The 12585-nt window shown below is 43.7% G+C and overlaps 1 protein-coding gene across 1 annotated transcript; it reads right to left on the bottom strand.

Annotated features, from left to right (window-relative positions):
* Positions 1-1845: 1845 nt before the first annotated feature.
* Psgb1 (pregnancy-specific beta 1-glycoprotein) lies at positions 1846-11281 on the bottom strand. The gene is made up of 6 exons (NM_021677.3): positions 11232-11281; positions 8981-9121; positions 8375-8731; positions 5239-5601; positions 3707-4066; positions 1846-2732 (listed from the first exon to the last, which is right to left on the bottom strand). Exons 3-6 carry the CDS (start codon positions 8517-8519, stop codon positions 2458-2460), a joined length of 1143 nt encoding a protein of 380 aa, NP_067709.2. The 5' UTR covers positions 8520-8731; positions 8981-9121; positions 11232-11281; the 3' UTR covers positions 1846-2457.
* Positions 11282-12585: the final 1304 nt, after the last annotated feature.

Raw genomic sequence — 12585 nt, 5'->3', positions numbered from 1 at the left:
CTTGTTGGGGCACCAGGTGAAGGGGAAGCCCTTGGTCCTGCCAAGGTTGGACCCCCAGTGCAGGGGAACATAGGGGTGGCAATAAGAGGGATGTATAGGGGGAATATTCATATGAGGGAGTGGGAGGGGAGGAAATGGGGACGTATGGACAGGAACCTGGGAAGGGGAATAGCATTTGAAATGTAAGTAAAGAAATACATCTAATAAAAAATTTTTAAAAACTAGAAAAGAAAACACAGGAAGTTAAAAATCTCCCAATTATGTGCTTCTGTAATATTAAAAGTAAAGTACCTTTTTTATTTCAAAAGGGAAGAGACAGGGTACAGCCACAATCTGCAGAAGACAAAAGCCAGGCTCCAGCAGTGCAAACAATGTAATGCTGCACATCCTGGGTTCATTTACAAACATGTGGGATTCGGGTTACTCCTCTGGCTTCACCCGCGGCAGCGCGCATAGACTCCAGCTACCTCCATGTCTTCTTCATGTCTTTAAGACCAACATTCCCTGGGTGACTCTTATGTTGCCACACTTGATTTCCTGCATTGTATGTTCCTGTGTGTGGATGTCTGGAGGTGTGCTTCAATATCTTACTTAAAAAATCTTTTTTTTTAATTTAACTTTTTTTTATTAACTTGAGTATTTCTTATTTACATTTCGAGTGTTATTCCCTTTCCTGGTTTCCAGGCAATCATCCCCCTAATCCCTCCCCCTCCCCTTCTATATGGGTGTTCCCCTCCCCATCCTCCCCCCATTGCCGCCCTCCCCCCAACAATCACGTTCACTGGGGGCTCAGTCTTAGCAGGACCCAGGGCTTCCCCTTCCACTGGTGCTCTTACTAGGATATTCATTGCTACCTATGGGGTCAGAGTCCAGGGTCAGTCCATGTATAGTCTTTAGGTAGTGGCTTAGTCCCTGGAAGCTCTGGTTGCTTGGCATTGTTGTACATATGGGGTCTCGAGCTCCTTCAGGCTCTTCAAGTTCTTTCTCTGATTCCTTCAATGGGGGTCCCGTTCTCAGTTCAGTGGTTTGCTGCTGGCATTCGCCTCTGTATTTGCTGTATTCTGGCTGTGTCTCTCAGGAGAGATCTACATCCGGCTCCTGTCGGTCTGCACTTCTTTGCTTCATCCATCTTGTCTAATTGGATGGCTGTATATGTATGGGCCACATGTGGGGCAGGCTCTGAATGGGTGTTCCTTCTGTGTCTGTTTCAATCTTTGCCTCTCTATTCCGTGCCAAGGGTATTCTTATTCCCCTTTTAAAGAAGGAGTGAAGCATTCACATTTTGATCATCCGTCTTGAGTTTCATTTGTTCTAGGCATCTAGGGTAATTCAAGCATTTGGGCTAATAGTCACTTATCAATGAGTGCATACTATGTGTGTTTTTCTGTGATTGGGTTACCTCACTCAGGATGATATTTTCCAGTTCCAACCATTTGCCTACGAATTTCATAAAGTCATTGTTTTTGATAGCTGAATAATATTTCATTGTGTAGATGTACCACATTTTCTGTATCCATTCCTCTGTTGAAGGGCATCTGGGTTCTTAAAAAATCTTTTAAGTTCTATTGTTATGGGGGTCCACTTAGATCTAGCAAAACCCAAACTCCGGGTCAATGCTGACGACAAAAATTTATTGTAATCCAGCCACTATGGCTTAATAAGTATATACTAACATTTCAAATGTATGGGCACATTATTTTGTTGATTTCTAATAACTTAGTGTTGATATCTTTTTGAATAGTCTTCCAGAGTATGTGTTACCCCAGTAACACAAGCTTTTGCTAAGATCCTCCAGCCAAAGGAAGAGAACCATCTGAAGAAATAAAATCAAGGAAAGACAAGGGAAAAGTGACAATTGGCCTTTATTTAAAAAAAAAGAGCCTGTTTGAGATCAGTAGGAGTCTTTTTTTCTTTTCAAAAATTCACTTACCATCCTGATTACATCACTTCTCCTTTCTCTCCTCCCAGTGCTACCTTTACAAACCCCTCCCTCCATTGCTCCTCCCCTTCTCCTCAGAGAAGGGAACCCCCCCATTTGGTACCACTCCACCCTGGGGCGTCTAGTCCCAGCAGGATTAGGTGGCATGCAAAGGATGCATTTATCTTTAAACAAACACTGTATGGTTTTGAAAGCATACTCAATGCATCCTGAAGTTTGGGGGGCTCCTGAAATTAATTCTCATTGATTCTTAGGGTTAGATATGTATTTGATATACAACCTAAGCTGTTGATGCCTTTGTGCTTCTGTTTATTCTATTGATGTCTTTGTTTTCACGTTGGAGACAGAGTCTTGCTTTAAATCCTACCTTGTTCTTAAACACATGTGTATCCCAGGATCACAGGAATGCCTCACCATGCTGGCTGCCCCTGAGTAGTAACTGAGCATTTTCATCGCATAATTCTCTTCCTTGTTTTATTCCACCCTATTGTAGGAAGTGAGGAAGGGGCTCTCATTCATCATGGCCACCTGACTGGCTGGCTGACCACTCCTTTACCAGCTCTGTCGATGACCTCACACTTGTACTCTCCAGCATCCTCTCTTCTAACGTCATCTATTCTGAGTCCACACTTTGATGGAGACAACTTTGTCCTATCTGTGAACTTCAGATTGTGATTATTGAAGAACCAATGGATGGAGATTCCAGTGTGAGGTGAAACACAGGAGAAGGTCACAGATCTGCTCCCTTTGACTGTGATATTGGCGACTCGAATGAAGGGTTGTGTCACAGGCTCTGTGAAAAAAAACAGAAGGGGACCAGATGACAAAAATCTTTCAGAGAGCTCCAGCATCCCCTCTTTAGTGAATACTTTAAAAAGCCTCCCTCAGGGAGAAGTTAGATCTGTGTTTCCCTGATTCACATACTGTGTTTCCTATGTCTTAGTTCCCGTGTAAGAAAACATGTGATAAATGGTCACTGCTTTATGTGAAGTTAAGATTAGGTATGGGCAATGGCCTGACCTTGGGAGGGAGGAGATGCTCAAATCAAAAGTATGCATTACTATTTAATAGAGGAAGAAAATTCTTTATGCTGGACCCATGAGGACAAGGAGCTACCTGGAGAACTGTCACCTATCTTGCTCCCTTTGGGGGACCTGACTTTTCTGTAAGTCTCCTAAGTGCATCAGAACAGTTAGATTATGTCCTGGTACCTGTTCACTGAGTCTCGGGAGAAGGAGATTCACATGTGGCCTACAAAATTCCAACTTTTATGGGAGTATGCAACTGGTCTTACACCCTGTGGGACTTAGACAGTCAGCAAAGCCTTGTTTCCTGTCAGCTCCAACAGGAAATTAAAACCAAGCATTGGCAGAAAGCTCTCCAGTGTCACTTAGAGTCCAGCAAGAGCCAATATTTTGGAGCAGGGGCTTCCTGGTGCTCTTTAATCCAGTGACTGTTTAACTTCCTCAAGGTCTCCCTTGGGGCCATGTGCATGGTGAGAACTCCCAAGAGTCTGCACCAAAGCTGACATTCTCATGTTGAATTTTTTCCCACACACATTCTTCTCTGTGGAGGTAGAAACTGGTGAGGGATTCTGATTTACTGCAGTTTGTCTACCCAGTGTGCGTCCTACAGGAAGTGCTCAAACTCCAGTATGGAGACACAATGCAGCAGTGGAGAGAACGGACATAATCCAATCCTGACAATCCAGTGTCTGAAGTAGGATAAGTAATACCCAGCAGCCAGAGGCCATTACGAGTCACTTACCATTTACATAAAACTGCACATGTGCTTTTTCAACCTTGTTATTTATATTTAAAGTTTCTAGTGTATACATTCTTGCATCGTCCTTAGTGATGTCCTGGAGCAGTAGGGATCCACTGACATACAGCATTCCTCTTCCTCTGTATGCATCCCCCCAGGTGGTGATATTTCCAATTACATGGTGGTTTACAATTTTAAATGTTGGGACCGTATACATTGAGTTGTACCAGGTAAAGGATATCAGCTCTTTTGGCAGATAATGAACAAGGAGAAGAACACTTTCCCCTTCAGCAGCATGCCGAGGCACAGGTTCAACCAGGATTTTGGCAGGAGTCAGAGAGTTACAGCACTGAAACACAAGACCTGGAATGGGAAAGAGAAAAGGCCATAATGTAGCTCATTGTGCTTGGTGCGAAGATGGTGACCTCTGTTCTGAGCAGATGGGTTGTTCACTTTTCCTAGAGAGGCAGGTGAGGATGTATCTATCTTACTTAAAGAAGGTGAATAACACGATCTCCTTCACTCACTCAGTGTCCCCGAATATTGCCTCCTCTGCATGGATGTGCCCCTTAGATGCAGACATGGCCACTTCCTCTCAGCACAGTCAGACACTACACAGACTCATGCACACTACGGTTTGAGGTGATGCCTATCTTGAATTCTGCAGGCCCTGGATTTTCACTTCCTGTTTGTTTGCTTGTTTGTTTTGTTTTCTAAATTTCTCTCGTGTCTCCAGTCAATTCCTGACTTCACCTTTAAGGGGTCTTGCTGCTCCTGGAAGCCCACAGGAGTGGTGTTGTGTAAGGGCTTGGAGCAGTCTAGGCAGTCTAAGGTCTTTGAAGAGGCTGTAGTCTTAGGTTGGATGGTTTATGTCAACTTGTCACAATGGAGAGTCCTTTTGAAAGGCTTCAGTTGAAAACACTACCAAGAAATTGGTCTGTCGGCCAGCCTGTATATATATTTATTAGATTGAAGATTGATGTGGGAGGGTCTGCACCACTGCAAACAGTTCCATCCCTGTTGGGACCCTAGGTGACATAAAAGGGCAGGTTGAACAAGCCATGATAAGCAAGCCAATAGACAGTATTCTTCCACCGTCTCTGTACCAGTTCCTGGATTTTATTTATGGTAATCTCAATTTGGAGCTAATAAACATTGCAATTGGACATGGACAGCAAAAAAAAAAAAAGAACCCATTATTCCCTGTCATCTTTAAGAGGAAGTAAGAATGGAGGGCTGGAAATACGTTCCCCAACCTTTGAAAGATGACAGTGATTGGGCTTCCTGTTTTAGAGCCCCGGGAGACTGGTAGAACCTGACATCTTAGGCTGAGTTACCATCAAGGTGACTCTTCATGCAGGCAAAGTCAGAAGATGGAGTCTGATCTATGGCCATTTGTCTCTCCATGTTTCTCTGGTACTAAGTGCTCAAACTTCCAGGAGGGAGGCACAGGCTGGGCATAACAGTCCTGTGTTTCTAAGCCCCACCTAGTACTGAATGCAATTATAGGAAAACAATTATAGGAAGTCACTTACTCTCCACCTGGATTTCTCCATGTGCTTCTTGACTCTTCATATCTGTACCCAGAATTCCTAGGGTGTACAATCCAGCATCCTTCTGAGTGACATTTTCAATCAGCAGGGATCCATCAGTATACAATTTCTCTCTACCACTGCTTGCAGGTCCAAATGAAAAACTTGGATTTTCTTCTATTATGTATCGACCAATTAGATGTGTTGTGGCCTGGGTCATCCCTTTGAACCATGCAAAGCCTAGAAGATTCTCTGGGAGATTGCGAACCTGTAGAACAACATCCTTCCCATCTTGAACAATCGGTGGCAGTGTTTCAATACTGGGTCGGCCAGAGGCAACAAGGTGCCCGCAGTTCCAAAGGAAGACTAGAAGTGAAGAGAGAGATCTGATTAATTGGGGCCTTTGTATTTTGGTAAAATGAGACACTGTCCTGAGCAGGTATACTCATTACTTATCCTGGCTCTCTCTCTCTCTCTCTCCCCATCCAGCTTTGTGTGCCTGCACTGTTTTCCATTGTTTGTTGCTGGATCTCTTCAGGTGTCTACATGGCCCTGACTCACTGTCCTTAGATCTCTGCTCCATTCAATGTAGTTTGGCATTGGGGTTATGCCTCCTAGTCTCTTCCACTATAGATCATGAGTCTTGACTCTCTGACTTGCTGTTCTCTGTGTCTTGTAGTTCTAGTCAACACCTGATGTCACCTGTACATTTTTTTTTTACTGATCTGTCTTTCAGTCCACTGGGACTGGGCATCATAAGAACTTTGATTTTTTTTCATATTGAAAAAATGCTTTTTAGAAAAAACCCAGACATATGTAGAGAATAAATGAATGGATGATGTTGCAGGACTTTGTATGCCAATGGATTTTCCTAAGAAAAATCCTAGGTTACGGGACACAGTAATGGATCATTTCACTTGCTTTGATTTTTTTTTTACATTTACTTACAGATTATATTTATGTGTTACTTTGAACATAATATAAGGACTAGTTCAGAGTGGGTTAGTGGATACAGGATACACTACTTACATGGAGGTCAGAGACTTCTGTTCATTAGTCTCAGCTTATCAGAATATGAATCAAATGCATATATTCACTCAATTATGTCACTGGTCAACATCACCTTGGTTTCTTATTTCGGATGTCACAGCTGAGGACAACAGCCTTCAGTATACTGTGGTCATGCTGACTAACTTTGGGCAAAAACAATCTCCCCATCAACTTACTTCTTATTCAGTAGGAACTTCCTAGTGCTGCTGAGCCTCTGTCATGGCCCTACAAACCCTGAGATTCCACTCAGATCTACGTGCCTCTTAGGAGACTCCAGACAGTATGTAAGTCTTCTCCTCTCACACTTTATAAAGTGTGGTCTCCTCGAATGTCTGCATGAGCCCCTGACGTGTGTTCATTTTTTGCAGAGTGTAAAAAGGATACCCCTTGTCTTTGTAGCCTGGTTGTTCTGTTCTTCTGTGGCATGTCTGCTCCAGCACAGCACCCCAGTTCTCTTGTCTTTCCACTCTCTGAGCTGAACCTCCCTCAGAAAGGATCATATTCAAGAGTCATATGGTCTGAGTGTATTTCCCTATAAAAAACATGGCTACGTCCCCTCCACTCTCAGTGCTGTGCATGTCCCTCTACCCTCATTTTCTTTCAGTTCTCTAGAAGATAGAGCGAGCACCAAGGCTGATGACCATCCCTGTGACCTGAGATAATAGAAAATGACCCTTATCTTATCTTAGCCCTTGGGCTTATCTCTGCTGTGTCCTGGCCTTAGTCAGTTAGCACCCAAAAGGGAAACTCTTCACAATGTGTGACATAGCAACTCAGCTGTGCACTAGTCTGCTCTGTGTTCTCAGTGCACTGAAAAGATGGAATTCCACAGGGATGTTCATAAGGCTTCAAAGGGCCCACCTGAATAAGGTGTGGGGAAGGAGACACGTCTATTCTCACTGGAGTCAACAGTCAGGATTATGTTCAAGGAGAAATGTTCTGCACATGGAGGTGACCTCATTCTTGGAAAAAGCTTGAGCTCTTTCATCCTGTGCAAGATTTCAAGGGAATGCTCCCCATTCCTCTACTTGCTGAGCTGTCTGCCCGTGAGCTCACTGGTCTTTCTGAGTTGCCTTGGACCTCTGTCTAATGGATTCTTCTTGGCTATCATATATTTTTCAAAGGAAATAGATCAAAGGATAATTGAATATGGTCCTTTGGCAGTGTAGCAGACAAATTAAGCAGACAGTAGGTCTGAGAACTCCATTTCTGTGATTTCCACGTTGATAGAAATATTGATGGATCCTGGGTACTACGTAAATTCCAGGTTGCGGCAAATACCTTTTCGAGTGTTGACTGTATTTCTGTATGCCCTCCTCTAATGACAACTCAGAAAACTACAGCTCATGTTTGGGGAGCTGTTCACATAAACAGAGTTTGTTCTATTTGCCTGCAGGAGAGAATTCCCTGACTTGGATCCCAGAGGATAAACACTTCTCAGGAGGACCTATGTGTTCTGACCCTCTTTTTAGAGACCCTGACTTTCCTGCAAGTCTCATAAGCCTATCAGGACAGGTAGTTAATGTCTAGCTATGCTCTCCCTGCCGAGTCACTAGAGATGTCCTTAGTCCTACTTAATGGTGGCTCTCATAGCAGTACACAAGCCTTGTGCAAAACAAAGCAAAAGACATTGACTACTCAAAATCGCTGTCCCCTGCCAATAGGAAATCAAAACTCAACCTTTGAAAAGGTTCTCAGGCCCATTAGAAGTTCAATCTGGGGCAAGAGTCTTGAACTAGGTCTTCCTAGTCCTCAACTCTTTGTGATCATCCCACTTTTCCTCAATCATGCCCAATGCTGATTCCCTAAAGGTCTTTCTCAAGGACACGTTCCTCTTAAGAACCCAAGAGTCTAGACAAACCCTGATCATTTTGGCTGAGTTATGCAGCATGTATTCACTTTTCTTTAAGCTGGATAAATCAAATGAAAGATTCTGATCTGTTGCTGTTGTGTCCTGAACTAAGTGCTCAAACCTCAACATAAGATGCAATGTAGAGTAAGGTAGGGATAGGCCAGGCTGGACATGCCTGTGAATGTTTAGTGGAATGACAACAACCCAACAGCACCCAGAGTTCACAGAATCACTTACGATTCACGTGGAGGAATGTGGATGTTAACATAGTATCTCGATGTCTATTAAAGATTCGTAGTCTGTAGAATCCTGTGTCCTTTTGGGTGACATTGTGGATCAACATGGACCCGTTTCTGTACAATGTCTCTCTAGCACTGTACATGGGCCCTGCCACACCTACTTTAGTGTTTGCTTCATACAGTGCAATGCCATGTTTTATAATTGGTGACCCTTTGTACCAGCAGAAGCCAATAAGGTTTTCTGGCAGTTTGTGAACAAGGAATAGGACATCTTCTCCTTCAACCACTTGAGGTGGCACTAGTTCAATGGTGACTTGGGAAGTGGTGGACAGGTGCCAGCAGGTTAAGAAGGAGGCTAAAGAGGAAAGAGAGAGAAACCATCAATGTTGAGCAGCTGTGATCATCACTTGGCTTAGGCGTTGGGGCCAGGTGTGTTGACCTTAATGGAGGTGAGCAACATGAGTTCCATTCCCTCAGAGTCTCACACTGTGTTGTCAACTCTCTATGCAATTCTCTGCTCATTTGCCTGCATGGCTCACCATGTAATATTCCTATATTTTGTGGAGTGATACCTCTCTGACTTCCTGTTCTAGAGGATACTTACTTTCTGAATTTTGTTCTCTGATCCCTTTGTGCAACAAGTCAACCCTTTACATCATCTTCCAGATAATCTAACTTTTGATCCACTAAAGTCAGGGTTTTCTGAGGACAGGGTTTAATCTATCCTTTTTGGAAACTTCAGTTTCTGGAAAAGATGCAAACACCAGTGGATAACATAAAGAAAGGAGAAGGAAGGAAGCACAGAAGAAGCTAAGTATGTCTCTATGGTTTATCTACATCGTTTCCAGGTTTGGAGCTAACAACAGTAATTATAATCAAGTGAAATTTAATGCTCTTACATTTGCCTATTATTGTATATGTATATTTCTTTTTTTTATTAACTTGAGAATTTCTTATTTACATTTCGAGTGTTATTCCCTTTCCGGTTTCCGGGCAAACATCCCCCTAATCCCTCCCCCTCCCCTTCTTTATGGGTGTTCCCCTCTCTTTCCTCCCCCCATTGCCACCCTCCCCCCAACAATCACGTTCACTGGGGGTTCAGTCTTAGCAGGACCAAGGGCTTCCCCTTCCACAGGTAATCTTACTAGGATATTCATTGCTTCCTATGAGGTCAGAGTCCAGGGTCAGTCCATGTATAGTCCTTAGGTAGTGGCTTAGTCCCTGGAAGCTCTGGTTGCTTGGCATTGTTGTTCATAAGGGGTCTCGAGCCCCTTCGAGTTCTTCCAGTTCTTTCTCTGATTCCTTCAATGGGGTCCTATTCTCAGATTAGTGGTTTGCTGCTGGCATTCGCCTCTGTATTTGCTGTATTCTGGCTGTGTCTCTCAGGAGAGATCTACATCCGGTTCCTGTCAGCCTGCCCTTCTTTGCTTCATCCATCTTGTCTAATTGGATGGCTGTATATGTATGGGCCAGTATATGTATATTTCTGAAGAGAGGTGTCTCAGTGTGCCTGTGTGAAGGTGTATGCTGCAAACCTGTGTGGAGGCACGTTTCTCAAGTGTCAGCATGTTCCTGGGCATGCCACAACATCTGTGATGAGAGCAAAGAGCCAGCAGAAGTTTGTTCTCTCCATCTACTATGTGGGAGCTGAAGACTGGATTCAGCTTGCATATCTGCACACACTGAGCTTTCTAGCTCACTGACCCCTGTTTGATTTCTATTTAGAGAATAACCCTGTCATGATTGGGAACGGTAGTCTTCAAAACTTTGAAAGCCAATGTTATTGACTGTGAATATTGAACATTTGAGGCTTTTCTTCTACTCTCAGAACCCCCTGTTTGCTTAGAGCTTCTGTCTGCTGAGCCTCTGTCCCTCACTAGACCTTCTGTGTCATGAGGACAAACAGCATCCTTGAGTATAATTTTGGGCTTCTGTCCTCCTCAGGAGACTCCAGCATACCTCTGACTTCCTCTCCACCCCCACAGTCAGAGTGGACACTCTTACCTGTGAGCAGAATCCCCTGCCATGGGGCACAGCCCTGGCAGAGAAGCACAGAGGAAACCCCCATCTCTCTTCTCACGTCTTGCCTCTGAGGAGAAGAGTTTATCCTACACAACAATAGCCTCTGTTGTCCTTTCTCCTTGTAAGCTGAGTGTCCTCTCAGGCAGGAGCACTTCCCAGATATAAGAGGCTGTGTGTGGTGGGTCTATGCCCAAGGGACTGCTTTGTCCCTTCCACTCTGAGTCATGTCCCACATCCCTCTCAACTTCCTTTTATGTTTCTGCTTCAAGCAATACATTGAGCAGTGGAGTTGATTAGCATCTCCATGCCCTCAGAGAACAACATCTGATCCCAGGGTGGATACCTGCTCTATCCTGACCTTGGGTTGGTCAGCACCAAAGACAGACTGCTCTAGGGACACAAGGATTCAGCTGGGCATCCAGTCTGCCCTTTCTTCTCTGTGCTATGGCAAGGTGGGATTTCTTTACTTCCAGCAGAAAGTTGACAGTGATGTTTATGATGGATATAGAGAAAACAGCTGAGTGATGACTAGTGATGAAGATGAATCTTTTTCCCACTTATGTTACCCATTAAATTCTGTATATAGAGAAGAGGCCCAGGTGCAATTGGGTAGGAGTTTCATGTCCTCAGGGTTGGGAAGAGGTGTGTACTGGAAAAAACTGTGGGCTCCTCTTCCCACAGGGGGTTTCAAAGCAATATTCCAGCATTATGTGTTTGCTGATATGTGTGTTGTATGAGTCTATGTCCTTTCTGGTCTTCGTGGGTAACCTTTGCCCTTTGTCTGAGTAGTCTTGTCTTTCTCTATGAAAAATGCCAGAAAAGAGAACACTTACAGGTTTCCCAGGTGGAAAGATATTTTCAGATACAGGAAGCAGTCAGTGGACCAGAGCAGAATCTAGGGAGAGAGCTCCAGATTAGTAGGGATGGGAATAGAAATCAGTCTCCAAGAAAAGTACAGGGCTCAGAGAAACAATTTTCTGAGTTCTGGGTGTGTATCTTGATATTGCCCCTGGAGATCTCTGCAACAACTGCAGTCAAATGTCTAGGGTAAGAGCAGTCATGGTCAAGTCAAATGTGACTATCCTTGATCCCTTCAGCACAGGTGGGATGCAGGTTCTGTCATCCTACTCAGTGTGTCCTGCAGAACTCCTAGTAACACCTACTGTAGGGTGGCTCTAGGCAGGATTACAAACTTTTCCTGGACTAAGTTGAAGTCATATGTATCTAGAAGATGAGTAACTGGCTTATCTTTTTTTTTTTTTTTTTGGAAACAACCTTGTGTTCAGAAAATTTCAGAGGAAAGTCCTAGGACATGTATCTTTATATTCAAAATATAAGACACGAAGGGGTTGGGGATTTAGCTCAGTGGTAGAGCGCTTGCCTAGGAAGCGCAAGGCCCTGGGTTCGGTCCCCAGCTCCGAAAAAAAAGAAAAAAGGAAAAAGGAAAAAAAATATAAGACACGAATATATGGCATGCACATATAATTTCTGGCCCACCTCTGGTGTCTAAATCATGCCTTCTCTTTGTAAGTAATATTCAGCATGAGTTTGCTCTTGAGTACAGAGAATATTCATTTAAATGGCTATGTCCTCTGCTTCTCCATATACACTGTTGTAGACTTCTTTGTCTTGGTGTGATTTTAAAAAAAAAGCCTACCATGAGCAAAAGCAACTTAGGAGAGAGTCAAGGGTTCACTCCTCTTCTGTCTTTGAGTAAATTTTTAGCACTAGAGGAAATCAAAGCAGAAAACATGCTGCTTGCTGGCTCATTCACTGGCTAGCTCATTAGCTGACTCATATTTAATTAGCTCTTTATATAACCAAGGACCATCTGCTTAGGGATGATGCTGCCCACAGTTGCTTAGGCCCCCTTGCATCAGGTTGAATGGGTTACATCAGATAGGACTCACTAAATTCCAGGTTTCATTCTCATAAGTGTCCTGCCTAGATAAAGACATGGAGTAAAATGACAGTCCCTTCTCATGACTTCAGTCTGTCACCTTTTGAGGGGCCTTGACCATTTATTCTCCATAAGTAGGCTGTATTCTGAGTCTCAGGCTCATGATTTAAGGCTACTATGTTTACCTTCAGTAGGGTTAGAATTGTCACCTGTGATGTTGGTCTTGGGTAGCAGTGTTGTGCACATAAAAGAGAAAAGATGGCTTCCTGTGGGACATCTGATTTTTG

This window comes from Rattus norvegicus, chromosome 1 (assembly GCF_036323735.1).
Source record: "Rattus norvegicus strain BN/NHsdMcwi chromosome 1, GRCr8, whole genome shotgun sequence".
Taxonomy (NCBI): domain Eukaryota; kingdom Metazoa; phylum Chordata; class Mammalia; order Rodentia; family Muridae; genus Rattus; species Rattus norvegicus.
The sequence above is the reverse complement of the archived record's forward strand: the minus strand, read 5'-3'. Positions and strand labels throughout refer to the sequence as shown.

Bases quoted from the DNA above. Each gene is read 5' to 3' on its own strand.
- Psgb1 (NM_021677.3), bottom strand. From the start codon at position 8,519: ATGTACAGTGCTAGAGAGACATTGTACAGAAACGGGTCCATGTTGATC. The intron at 5,602-8,374 runs GTAAGTGATTCT...CTTCACTTCTAG, and splicing joins CACATTCCTCCACGTGAATC to TCTTCCTTTGGAACTGCGGG. The intron at 4,067-5,238 runs GTAAGTGACTTC...TTCCCATTCCAG, and splicing joins TGGAGAAATCCAGGTGGAGA to GTCTTGTGTTTCAGTGCTGT.